The 13,964-nt window shown below is 46.0% G+C and overlaps 1 protein-coding gene across 1 annotated transcript in view; it reads right to left on the bottom strand.

The window, feature by feature from the left end:
- STAC2 (SH3 and cysteine rich domain 2) overlaps positions 1 to 12,635 on the bottom strand; it is a 52,814-nt gene extending 40,179 nt beyond the window's left edge. Inside the window, exon 1 of the mRNA XM_061590560.1 lies at positions 12,295 to 12,635. Within this exon, the coding sequence (XP_061446544.1) occupies positions 12,295 to 12,387 (93 nt within the window). The 5' untranslated portion in view covers positions 12,388 to 12,635. The remainder of the gene's footprint in view (positions 1 to 12,294) is intronic.
- Positions 12,636 to 13,964: the final 1,329 nt, after the last annotated feature.

Raw genomic sequence — 13,964 nt, 5'->3', positions numbered from 1 at the left:
ACTAGGTCAGTGTTATGGTATGCTGTGTTTAAATACCAACATGACTTTAAAAGCCCTCTTAATGATATAGAGATGTTGTCATTAAGAAGAGATGCTTTTGCCTAGATCATGTTGATGACTTCTGCGATTTTATGTGGCAGATACTACCCAATGCCTCTGTACCATTGTTCCTGCATTTGTGACACTGGTGAAACTGTGAATATTTCTCACTGTGTGTTCAGATGCTCCTTGTAACTGCAAGTGCCCAGGTTAAGTCCCCTCTTACTCTCTTAAAGGATGGTGACTCTCGGTCTTCCTTACAAGAAATAGCCTGGTTGCTTGCAAATTATAGCGAACGGATTACATAGAAAGTGGTTATCTTTGCACTGACACTAGCCAAAATGTGATCAGATTTTGTTAACTCATAAATAATTGACTATGATTTGGACCAACTTGGTGATTTCTGATTTTGAAAGTCTAAAAGGCCTGCTGTGATAATTATTGGATCACTTTGCAAAAAAAAAATTGCTTGCAGCTGTTCAGATTTGGACATGATTGTTATGTCAGTATCGGTCTTGCTAGTTACTAGGCCTAGGGCTGCTTCCAGACTGTTGCTATTTTGGGGGGTGGGATTCAACAGCACGCCAGCGAATTCAGGTTGCACAATTAAAGTGGACTTGATGCTCTTGTGCAACAAACTCACTTCCAAAAAACCCCCAGACTTTTTGTGGTAAGGCAAATGACAGAGAAATGACAGCATCTAGAGGGCCACAGGCTCCCCACCTATGTTTTATTGGAGGATAAGTCTCTCACTTCCTATTAGCCATGATGGATATGCTCTGACCCCACAGTTGGAGGCTTTATGCCTTTGAATAACAGTTGCTGGAAAGAGAGGAGAGTGCTCTCATGCTCAGGTCCTGCTTGCGGGCTTCCCATGGGCATCTGGTTGGCCACTGTGAGAACAGGATGTTGGACTAGATGGGCTACTAGCCTGAGCCAGCAGACTCTTCTTATGTTCTCATGAAGTGGATTATATAGAATCTCCTTTCTAATCTAGATTCCAGGATAGCAGAGGTTTTCAAACTTCCTACTCCCAGGGCTCATCAGAGATGTCTGAACGTTACTGAGGACCACCAGTAACAAAATGGTGATGCAGGGGCACAGCCAGTCACAAAATGATAGCAGATTGGGACAGAGTACTCCTGGGTGTGGCCCTTCTCCTAAATGCCCACATGGTAGTAGTGGCCAGGAGTATGGTTTTTTTTTTACCACTTATGTCTGATGTGAGAGCTGCACTTAAAAAAGAAGAAGAACCACTTAGTTATTTATGCTCTAGTCACCTCCAGGTTAGATTACTATATTGTGCTATATGTAGGGCTGCCCTTGAAGATAATTTGGAAACATCAATTGGTTCAAAATGTAACTGCCAGGGTTCTGAACAGAGTTAGTCAATCAGATTCAGATCATGTTACACTGATTTATTCCAACTAGGCTCCTTGCCAGTTTGCTTCTGGGCTCAATTCAAGGTGCTGGTTTTGACCTTTAAAGCTCTAAATACAGGCTCTCACAAAACCACTTGCCAGGGTAATTATGGTGACAGGCCCTCCCTGCTCTGGGAAGAAACTGAGCCATTCACTCGAATAAAGAAGGCATGTTCAGTTATCTTATCTATGCTAAATCAATGGGAGCCTTAGCAGCAAGGCTTGGGGAATGGAGGGCAGAGTGTGATTTTCTCTTTGGCTCCGCAACTCTTGCAGTCACTAAGAAATGTTAGAACAAAAAATGTTGTTTCTAACTGTGGGGCATTAAAATACCAATAAAGCACAAAAAACCCCAGAAATAAATGGAGAGAGGAAAAGAAATAAGGAGAGGCTGGACATTTTTCTCCCTTTATTTGGTGGAAACCACAATTTTCCTTCTACCAGCAGTTTTTAATTTCCAGCTATTGTTTCTGTAATGTCCAGCATGCAGAAGAAATTAAATGCAAAGCTGAAGAGAAAGGGGGAAGCTAGTCCACATGCAAGGAGGAAGAGCATAGATCAGCCAAGCTGGGGTATGCATGACACTCATACCTGCCCCAGGTCCCTTTCTCCAGTTCAGTACCCTGTTGAGTGACCAACACCCAGCTCTCAGCATCTCCAACATTGCCCATATGTCCACACCATGGCTGAGCAGAGATTCGAACACAGGCCTCTCAGACTCAGCTCCAAGCCAAACACTAGTTTACACTCGCTCTTGGGATCTAAGTTTCCCAAGGATGGGTCTAACCCTCTTTCCGACCCTGCTATCAAATCTTAAATCAGGGATGGGGAACTTGTGGCCCTCCAGATGTTGTTGGGACTACAAGCTTAACAACAGTGAACGTTCTACCCTAGGGTGCATAAAATAATCGCTTCACCATGGGACAGTGGTAAAGCACATGCTGTGCCAGCTGAAGGTCCCAGGTGCAATCCTCGGCATCTCCTGGTTAAACAAAGGACGGCTAAAGACGCCCTCTGGGAGCCGCTACTGCCAGTCCTGGGCTAAATGGACCAACGCAGTTGACTCTGTATAGGGCAGTTTCATATGTTCATAATAAGGGAGTGCCTCTGAGCACAAGCAAAGTGTATTTCTGCCATCACTAAACAAACAAACCAGTATGGGAATTATCGGGGCTCTGAAATTTCAGAGTGATTCTGATACAAGTTTGAGCTGCGGCTCTCTTTTCAGAAATCAACCAACAACAGCAATAGCTGATGAATTTTAAAGGCTTTCATTTATAAATCTATTTTCAACCTTGAAAGGAAAAAGAGAGAGAGAGCAGGAATCAGCACAAACCTCTCTCAATGTCTATTTGATTCTTTGCATTGCTCAAGGGGCTACCGTAAAGGCCACAGAAAGATATTCCTTACACATCTTAAAGACGCAGGACCCTTGACGTACAATGCCTTTTCCTGCAAAGACACCTTGGCCTTAAATTGGATCAAGGAAGAACTAGAGGATTTGCATGTCCATCATTTAAAAAAAAACAACCCAGCAAATACCACACCTTTTTTTAAAGGCAGCCATGAAGATGTCTTTAGAAATATTACGCTAACAAAACCCAACCATGTTTGCTGGAAAAACACTAGGACTGGACAGGCAGAGAAATCTCTCATCATACTCTCCACTCATGCTCTGGAGCTTTGAGGTGCCTAATTGTGCCCCTTTTTCTACTCCCCTTGGCTTGCTGGACCATTATTTTTTTCCCTTTCCTATTGTCTCTCTCCCCCACCCGCAATCTCCCTTAGAAGGAACTGCAACCTGAATCCTGGGCAAGCTGCCTGCTAAGTGCTGGCTTGGTGAACAAAAGGACTTAAAAAGGGGAAGAAATTACTGAGACCAAGGGGGAGTGGAGGGGAAGCCGGACGGGCATCTGTAGGTCATTATTGTTCCTAGTGATGATTAGCCTAGTGAGGCAAAGCGTTAGATGCTGGCTTGGTGGCAAGGCTGCTTTCATGTGTTCCATGTGTCCTGGTTTAAAAAGAAGGATCCCTATTCCAAGGCTCTGTGCATGCATGTGTCTGTCTGTCTGTCTATCGTAATATATTAATATATATATAAGACATGTGCCATAAATTGAATCTCTGAAGGGCTGGTGGCAGCAGATGCATGTTGAATAATAATAATACACACACATGCAAATGCAATCACATGGATGCAAAATGCCAGCAATTCACTTTCATTCCATCCCATAACCATATAATAAACAAACACATGCAGAAACATTTACTATGTTCATATCCCACCTGTCCTCCAAGAAGCACAGGGCAGTTTCCGTGGTGCCTCTCCCCCACGTTATCCTCACAACAACTTTGTGAGGTAGGTTAGACTGAGAGAGAGTAAGCAGACCAAGGTTACCCAGTGAGCTTTGTGGCCGAGTGGGGATTCAAACTTGGGTCTCCCTGGTCTTTGTGCTGCTGCACTGCGCAGTTTGCAACTACAGCTATTCTATAATGAGTACACTGTGAGATTAAATATTCTGCTCAACAGAATTAAAAAAAATTAACTCCCCCTTGAGAGCCAAAAAGCAGTATATACATTTTAAACAAAAGTAAAACACCAATGGCACCTGTAACAAAATGTTGCAGTTGGGAGTGCTCTTGCTCAGGATTCCAGCCAGCCAGCCATGTCTTCTTCCAGAATACTTCTCTCCATTTTTGGTTTTCACTCCCCCTCCCAGTTAGTCAGCATTTCATGGCCACTGAACATGCTCAGTCATAATTGAGCTAATTTGGGGTGCCCTCCTAAAATATTTTTTTCTACTTCTGCAAATTTTTGGGTTTCTTTAAGACCACACATACCTTCGTTGTGCTCACACCGTGCCATTTTGGCTGCAGAAGGATCCATATTGAGAGAATCAGTTCGCTATTAGTAGACAGGACCATAACTAACTGTTATGGTTGCATCCTGCTTCAGGAGCCAGTGAAAAATAGAGTATTGTTGTCTAAATGAACACACCATATAACAGTCAGAGAAGAGCCTTCTGGAATGTGTAATCTTTGATGAGAGGAAGATCTAAGGCAGGGATCATTAGCATAAGAACAAGGGTGGCAGAAACAATGGTGGCTCCTATGTCAGGAGGACAGTAAATACGCTCCTTGAAAGGTCAGACTAAAACCTGGAGCAGATTCACTGCCCCACTGACAGAGTCACTGGTCAGAACTACACATGGGTGCCTCTGTCTTCATCAGTTAGATCGTGGAGAGTGTAAGCAGCTCTTCCATGAGCCAAAAGTGAAGAGGCTGCTGGAGTCCAGATGGTGGGCTCCATTAAAGAGTTGCAGACCAGGATACAATCAATGGAACCCATCTGACCCAAGGGGGGAGAATGTATTGTGAAGTTCTCCTGAGCAGGCCCCAAGAGAAAGAAAGGGAGGCTACATAACAGATTGTTGTGCTTTTGCACAGTCGCATCAATTACAAAGGAGCTTGCGCAGAAGAACTTCCTGGAACACTGTGTTCCCCCCCCCCATTAATTAGGAGGAATGGGAAGCATCATTTGCATTTTCAGCCTCAGGCACCAAAATGTCATGACACCCAGGAGATGAGAATTATTTCCTTGCCCTCACCACTGTGCCACTGCAGCCTTCCCACACCCATTTGGGACCGGAGTATGTTTCTACGTGCCTATGTGCAGAGGGCGAGGGGAGGGGGTAGGGATTGCAAGGAGAGGAGGTACGGGTTACAAATTCAATAAATAAATACATAAAATGGCATATTTTGTTTCAGGAACGAAACATCACCCAGCCCTTAGCCAGCCTCCTCTCTCCATATCTAATCAAGTAATGGACCAGATCTGGAGTGTACACTTTTGGACCCCAAGAACATAAGAAGAACCTGCTGGATCAGGCCAGTGGTCCATCTAGTCCAGCATCCTCTTGTCACAGTGCTCAACCAGATGCCTATGGGAAGCCCACGAGCAGAACCTGAGCACGAGAGCACTCCCCCTCTCCGCAGTTTCCAGCAACTGGTACTCAGAAGTGTGGCAGAAACAATTTGCAGAACCTGAGAGAGAGCAAAACCAAGCATATTTTCCCCTTCTTTAAGCCACAGACTCCTGCAAGCATACCTATTTGTTGTCTATTAAACCTGGGCTTTTTTAAAAACAAACAAACCCTGAGCTTCACAAGAAATATGTGAAGTGACTCTAATATCCAATTAAAAGTCTCATTCCACTCCTAATTCTTGAACCAAAGCAGATGCCCCACGGAAAAGGAACTTCAAGCTATAGCAGGAACATTTTCAACCACATGGGTTAGAAATGCAATGTTAAACCCATCTGAGATAAAGGGCAATGAACCCACATGTTTCCCCCCCCCTAATAAAAAGATGCTGTACATTTGGTTAAAGGCCATAGATCAGCGGTAGAGCATCAGCTTTGCATGCAGAAGGTCGCAGGTTCAATTCCTGGCATCTCTAGGTAGGGCAGAGAGAGGCCTCAGTCTGAAATCCTGGAAAGCCACTGCCAGTCAATGTACAGTATACTAAACTAGGTGGACCAATGGTCTGACTTGGTATAAGGCACTTTTCTCATGCTCCTCTGTGTAGCTGGGGAGCGCAAATCCCATCTTGGTGCAATCCACAGTTCTAAGTGGGGTTTCAGCAGTAAACCAAATCCGTGGAAGAGACATCAAGGGAAATTGCATGTCCAATAAGGAAAATATTTTCTGCTGCCACTCAGTAAGTTGCAGACCTCTCTGTGTACAGCTCAACTCAGTGGAGGAGGGAAACCTCTGAGACCATGCCACAAGCAGCCACTAGCCTACGGTTAATAGAATCCAGACTCACAGATGGCCAATAATACGGATGGCATTGAAAAAGCATTTTAATGTGCAAAGGAGTATGAAAATGCTGGGCTGGATTCTTTCATGAATCTGGAGAAGCCTGTGGTTCAGACCTCTTTCAGCCACAGCTGCCTTCAAAGTTCTCATCCTTTTGTCTCTAACAAGTGTGACAACAGCTCTCAACATAAACAACAATCAGGTGTGTGTAAGTCACAGGAACACAAGAAGCAGTCTGATCTATGTAGCACAGTAGTGCCTGCCCTAACCAGCAGCAGGTCTCCAGGGTTTCAGACAGGAGTCCTTCCCAATCTTACCTGCAGATGTCGGGGACTGAACCTGGGACCTTCTACATGCAAAGCATGTGCTCTACCACTAAGCCATAACTCTTTTCCCCTTGAAAGAAGAGACGCAAGAACTGAGACGCACCAAGAGAAGAAGCAGGCAAGTGCTCTATCAGGAAACAGGGTCCCCCATAGTGTCCGGTGGATGCAATTTCTGCCCATTCTGCTCCCTGTTTTGCATCTGAGCAAGCAAAGCAGGTGAGCAAAGACCCTTGCAGAGTTAGTTTGACAGACACCTGAGCAGTCTCCAACAGTCCATCAGCTCAACTGCTCCAAGACCTGAAGTGTCAGCTCAGAACAAAGATATTTCTGCATTTGCCAATAAAGCATCAAGCAATTCTGGGGCAAACCTCTCAGATTGTGTTGCTTGATGCGGAAAAAATATGTTCTGGACTGGTTCTGCATTTCACACATGAGGTGGCAGCAAACTTCGATTTGCTTCTGGTGTCACAATTGACAAAGAGCAACAGACAACCTGGGTCCCTAGAAAGCATAACTGTGTAATTCGCACAGAGCAAACGTATTGTTGTTGTTGATGATGTTGTTGTTGATGATGTTGTTGTTGATGTTGTTGTTGTTGATGTTGTTGTTGTTGATGATGATGTTGTTGATGTTGTTGTTGTTGATGATAATAATAATAATATAGGGGCTCTTCCCCTCCTCACTTCGCCAATCCTGCCTACTGTTGCCAGCATTCCCCTGCCCCATGGGTCACCAGCACTCCCACACCCCACGGGTCACCAGCACTTCCCTCCCTCCCACGGGTCACCAGCACTCTTCCCTCCCACTTCCCCTCACAGGTCACCAATGTATCTCCTCTCCTTCCCCCCATCAGTCACCAGTGCACCCCTCCCTCCCCCCCTGGCCTCCCCCTCTCCCCCATTCACCCGCCCACTCAGCCCCAGGCCCAGCCAGCACTGCTGCTCACCCATGTGCTGCCACCACAGCTGCAGTTGTTGCTGCCGCTTCCACCAGGTGCCTTGCTCACTGCTACTGCCGCTGCCACCACCACTGCCACCGGGCACCTCACACGCCAGTACCACCACCACTGGGCACCTCACACACTGCTACTGCCACTGCCACCAGGTGCCTTGTGCGCCTCATCTGCCACCGCTACCGCTGCCCTGCCCCGCCTCCAAGTGTCATGCTACTCGTGGATGCTTCTGCGCAGGTGTGCACCTGCACGGAAATGTTCACAGGTAGCATGATATTTAGAAATATAATATAGTAAGATAAAGCACCATCTCTTGCACATGGTGCTATACATAAAATAAAGCAATAAAAACAAGTCCCTGCTCAAAAAGGCATACAATCTAAATACAATAAAATGAGAACAAAGGAATTGAGGTAGGCATATCCTGTAAATGCCTTGGGGCAAATTCACACATGCTTCTTCCTTACTCACTGACCACAGAAGTGTGATGTGTGGATAAGACAACACAGTTTAGTCACCATAGACTGAATTTTCATATTGGTCCGATATCAACTCAAAACACATGTTCTGAGTGAAGACCATGGGTATTAGTTTATTTATTTACTTATTATTTGATTTATAGCCTGCCCTTCCTCCCAGCAGGAGGTAGTCATCAAATGCTGGGTAGACAAGTGATGAGACATCAAGTAATGTACACTGAATGTGTGAATCAGCCTTGAAGTGTAACCTAAAAATGTAATGTGTGAGGTATGGCTTAGAAAAGACACTAATTTGGGTCAAAGGAACAACAACAACAACAAAAGATCCAGGATACTCCAGAGGTTTGATGATGGTCTTGGCAGGGCAGGCGATGACTAAACACAATGTGGTAGATTTATCTGTGCAGAGGCATTGTTACGTACCTAAAGGACTCATGGCACAGAGGCACAAATTTACATTGGTTAATTTGTATGTATAGATTGCTGTGGAGGGGGGGTGTCTTTGCAGTGCACACAGCTACCCTGTAAATAAAGTTTTTTAAAAGTTTAATTTTTTATAAAGGTGGAGAAAGGGGTATGAGATTTGGAAGCCACTACAGAATTTCGGGGCTACCACCCCCTGGGCCATGCATCTGTGTCTTTTGAAACAGTAAACAGCAGCAATGAATAATGGAGTGGTGTTGGAATCTGAATCAAGACCATGGCACTGGGGGAGGGAAGTGAGCAATTGTTCCCACCTGATGTTTTTACATATAAAAATTGCATCCCCAAAGCTGTTCTTTGGCCCATGATGGTTATCATATTGGTATCATATTGGCAGTTTTCCCCATAGAGCAAACAGCAGCTTCGGGGGAAGGCAGTTTTAACTGGAAAAATGGCAGCGGAACAGTTTTTTAAAAACCCTCTCAAGTTCCACAGTCCTGACTGGATTCACTAGTTTCTCCCCTTCCCACCCCCCGGGCCTGCATTTCCTTTAGAAGCTAGAATGTTGGACTAGGACCTGGGAGACCAGGGTTCAAATCCCCACTCAGCCATGAAGCTTGCTAGGGGACATTGGGCCAGTCACAGCCTCTCAGCCTAACTTACCTGTGAAGATAAAATGGAGAAGGAAGAGAACTGTGTATGCCACCTTGAGCTCCTTGGGGAAAAGGTGGGATATAAATTCAGTAAACAAATAAATAGCCTGGAACAGCCTAATCATGCATCTCCTATGCTGTGTATAGCTTGGCCCCCTCTCTCTTTCCATCTCTGACCAATTCATAGTCAGTGGAATCAAGTGGTAAAGCTTTCCCTGGACTGTATCACCACTGCCTGCGGATGGATGTGTTACATGTTTGAATGCTCCCTCTCTCCCACCCCCATATACATGAGAGCAAAGATCCTTGTCCAGAGAAAACTGGCATGTTGAGGAAAAGGCTAGACTGAGTCCTTCTCCCAAACGTACTAATCTCCTGTGTACTGGAAGCTCTACCCCCCCATCCCTGCATAAGGGAGCATTCAAGTTATGCAATGCCTGCTCTCATCAGTAGCCTGGAGTCCAGAACAAGGGTTAGCACATGTGCCATTTTCCCCAATCTCTAAGACAGCGATCTACCTCACAGACTTTGCTAGAGGAGCAGCAGTGAGCAAGATCAAGGTTTACAAATCAACAAGTTAATGGCACATGATTAATAACATGAACAACAGCCACCCAGTGCACAGACTTGTGAGCCATCTGGGAGTCCCTCACCCACGCAAGGAACCCGCAGAACACTGCGTCTCTCAATCTCTGTCCACCCCTCCCCACACTTAACTTCTGAGTGAGTGAACTGCAGAGTAAAGTAGCGCCATGTTCTGTTGTGTTTGCGTGAGACAAGTGTCTGCACGCCACACACGCTGTGTTGGTTGTAACGAGAACTTGGCAAGGGGGGAGGACTGCAGCATCACAGATGCAATAGTTTGTCTCACTCAATTTGAAACCTATTTGAGTTATTAGATGAGTTAACGTCACGGCACTGACATCAGCAAAGATACTGACATCAGAGCAGGTGGGAAATCTAGTCTGTACATTCCCACACAGCTTCTCTTCCTTGCCTCATGTAGACATTAGTAACAAATTGGAGAAGAGGGGGGGATTCACATGATGAGAGTGAAAAAAATAAATCTTCCCCTCCCTTATTTCATAGCCATCATAGCCCAAGGTTTGGCACACACCACATGAGGTTCTGGTCAGCATTTGCAGATTGACATAATCATCTATGCCTACCCCAGTCAAACAGCCTGAATCCCCTCATCTGGTATGAAATAGGTCAGTATCTAGGAACTCTGATTCTCTCCCCAGTCTGGCTTTTAGGGCATTTATGTGGCTTCATCTGAATCACCACTCTCCAGGTGTTTATAGTAGCCCCTAAATCTAATTTTCAATGTCAAGGTTCAAGATTGCAAAAACAGGGAAAGGAGCAGGTCTCTGACCATGTGCAGAGTACCTTTTCCATCTAACCACAATGGAGAGGAAGTAGAGAATTGGGTTGCCAGAAATGAGTGAACAATTTGTGCATGAGTAAAACCCAGTCATTTCTCATTTTAGCAAGTGGCCACTTGGATTTATGTTGTTACCTCTTCAGAGCTGAAGCTCTTCCACTTTTAGGAAAATGCAGGAACCACACACACTCTTCATGGAAGAGAGGCCTATTAGCCATTATAGCTAACTGAGCCACCATATATAGGGGCAGTATTCCTCTAAATTCCAGATGCTGGGGGCAAGCAACAAGAGAAGGCTGTCACCATCCCTTTAACACCCTGCTCCTCTTAGGGCATCCAATAGGCTGCTGTTTAAACAGAATTCTGGATTCGATGCATCTTGCTCTGATTCAGCCAGGCAATTAAAAATAAATCAATCTACGTTTAGCAAAGTAATCCTCTCCTCCCCTCCCCTCCACAATTTGATCCCAAGACACTCTGGCCTTTGGGCTTTCAGCTGCTAAAGAACACAACTATTATAACAGCAAAGCCTGCAATTAAAGCATGTGCTAATAAGTAACACTGCTGCAGTGACACACACACACAGACCCACCAGGCTAAATTGCTGGTTTCCAAAACCCAACCCACCCCTCTCCCGCCATCACTAAGATGTTGTTATGATTCCCACGCTAGTTACCTTTTGGGACTCTCTCCCTCTTCAAGTGTGTACCAAAGTGACAATGCCTTGTATCTCCATCCCACCCCCAATTTAAACATACAAGACTAAGCAATGTAATGACTAATATCCTAAATTTGCATGGATATATATTGCATTTCAAAACACATGCACACACAACAACAAAACCCATTTGCCTTTTAAGTGACTGAGATCTACAGAGACGGAGGGAATCGCAATAGAGGCAAGAAGTCTGTTTATAATGCTGATTATATGGGGGGGGGACCCAGAGCACACAAAAGGTTCAAAGCGCATGACATGAAGAGGTGCAATGTGTGCATATGTGTTGGAATCGTGCCCTTTCATATCCTGTCATTTGATCTTTGAGTCAATGTGACATAAAATATATAGGTAACTTCAATTTTTATATCATCTTTCCTTACTCAGATGCCAGAAACACACACATATACACACGCACGCGGCATTCAGAGAATGGAATCGGTCACAAGACAGGGAAGAATCCGATGGGTTGGCTCCCCCCCTCCACGCCCCGTCTCCATCATTAAGCAGCGGCCCAACTGACGCCCCCCCCTCCACCGTAACCCCACAGTGCCACATGCAGAGAGCAGATGTACCGCATAGGAGGAATCCCAGACAAACCGAGCAACGCTTGGTCTAGATAGCGAGATGGCCACAGGAGGAGGAGACCATTGAGCGCAACGGGCAACACTGCGGTGGCGAGCAGACATACATAACGGCGGGCACACTTTTGGACTGCTGCAGGGAAGAGCGGTTGTGGAAGCCAGCGAGGAGACTAGGGGGCAAGGGGAGACAAACTGACAGCCACACAAATGCACCCATACTGGAGTCTGGTGGAGAATTGTTTGCAAACCGAGGCGATGTGCAGGTGGGTGGAGTGGAGAAGCTTGCGTTTTAAAAAAAAGAGGCCAGGGAGAGATAGAACACACACATCCAAAACAAGAGTGTTGCCAGCCCACTCAATCCTGGAAGAGACCTCTAAGAAAGGAGCTCGTTGTACACTTAGAGAGCGAAGAGGCGTCAGGAGAGATAGTCTGCCAAACGGATCATTTGAGGGGGAAGGATAAAAAGCGAAGGGGACGCGCGAGGGGGGAGATGGTTACCTTCGTTTCCTGGAGGCTGGGAACGGTGCCCGGAGTCTGCTGTGAACCAGCATTGTGTTGGGGGTCGTTTTCTTTTTCTGTTATTTCGGTCATGGTGTCGCGGCTGCTCCGTGGACAATTGGATCAGGGCTTGGGATCCGGAGAAGGGCTGGATGAGCACCTTTTCAGGACGCAACTTCAAGATCTCTTCTTTCCCAACCTGTTTTCTGCACCTCTCTGGAAGTCTTAATTCTTCCCTCAATGATTTTTTTCGGTGAGAATTATTTGGGTTCTCCTCCCGCACCCCGCTTCCTTTGAGGAACGAAAGAAACGACCCAGTTATTAAGAGTAAAAGATCTCAACCCTCGTTCCCCACTAACACTTCTGAATGGGAATCGGATGGTCTATTTTGCCACTGAAGACCTCCCCTTTTATGCAGATCAAAGTAAGAGGATTCGCATCCCCACGTACATCTTCCCCCGCCCGGAGCTCTGCAACAGAAACTGACCGACGCGCGTGAAACGACGATCTCGCCTCGACTCGCCACTTCCTCCAAGTTTTGATTTCAGGAGCGACTTGGCTCCTCCCCTTGTCTTGTATTATTATGCTGTACTAACCCCCTCCCCTTTTACGAGAGGTTTATGAACCTCGCCTTTTTCTTTTTATATGCTAATAAAGAACGTAGAAGAACGCTTTCCCATTGGGAGAGCAGGAGAGAGGGATTAGGCGCCGCCACCAATGGGCGGATCCGCGCCGAAAAGTTACACACGTATTTGAGAGAGAAGGAGGGTGAAGCTGTCTTACATTTTCGCAGGTCAACACCGAAAAGCTTGCTCCATTACATGCACCTTGTTTCAGTGTTTGCATGTTTAGGATAAAGAGGGAGAGCGCAATCTGTCTCAGCTATCCCAGCTTGGATTTTGCAAAGTGCAATCTAGCATGGAGATCTCACAGACCCGTAGCCAGGGGTGTCTCACAGACCCATAGCCAGGAGTGGGCTAGGGAGACCCCCCCTAATTTTTCTGCCACCTAATTTTTTTTAACAAAACAAGTAAATTATTACAGATTTTTCCCCCCATTACTTTTTTTGGTGCCCCCCCCTGAACTTTTAGGCTGCCTATGAGCCTGGAACATCAAAAGAGTCCTGCTGGATCATACCACACAAATCCAAGTAATCCAGCATCTTATTTCCCTGTGGTGGCCAGCCGATTCCTGTGTATTGCCTTTGTCTCCAGCATCTGCTTGGTAGACTGCCTCTGAACACAGACATTCTACTTTGCTATCATGCCTACTGGCTACTGCACTCTGCTCCATCCTAAAATATCTACACTGGCTTTCTGTCCATGCCAAGATCCAGCATGAGCTCCTTGTCCTTCCCTTCAAAGTCCTCCAGGACCTTGTCCTCCCATAGCTCCCTGCTCTTATATTCTGAGAAACCCTGGCTTGTGTGACCTGCATACCTGCAGCTCCACTGCCCTCCCTTATCCAAAGTTCTCCTGCTCCCCAAAAAGGGTTGACCCTTTCTCCCTTGCCTCCCCATTTGCTTGGAATTGCCTCCCAGGAAAGCTGTGTGATGCTGCCTCTTACTTCTTTCAAATCTTCCTTCATGATGCCTTTGGCACAACACATTGGAAAACAACGTCGGAACTATCAATTAACCACTGGTATCAATCACTGTGGAACACTGCACT

Source organism: Rhineura floridana, chromosome 11 (genome assembly GCF_030035675.1).
Source record: "Rhineura floridana isolate rRhiFlo1 chromosome 11, rRhiFlo1.hap2, whole genome shotgun sequence".
In the NCBI taxonomy this organism is placed as follows: domain Eukaryota; kingdom Metazoa; phylum Chordata; class Lepidosauria; order Squamata; family Rhineuridae; genus Rhineura; species Rhineura floridana.
This window is presented reverse-complemented; position numbering and strand designations above follow the sequence as displayed.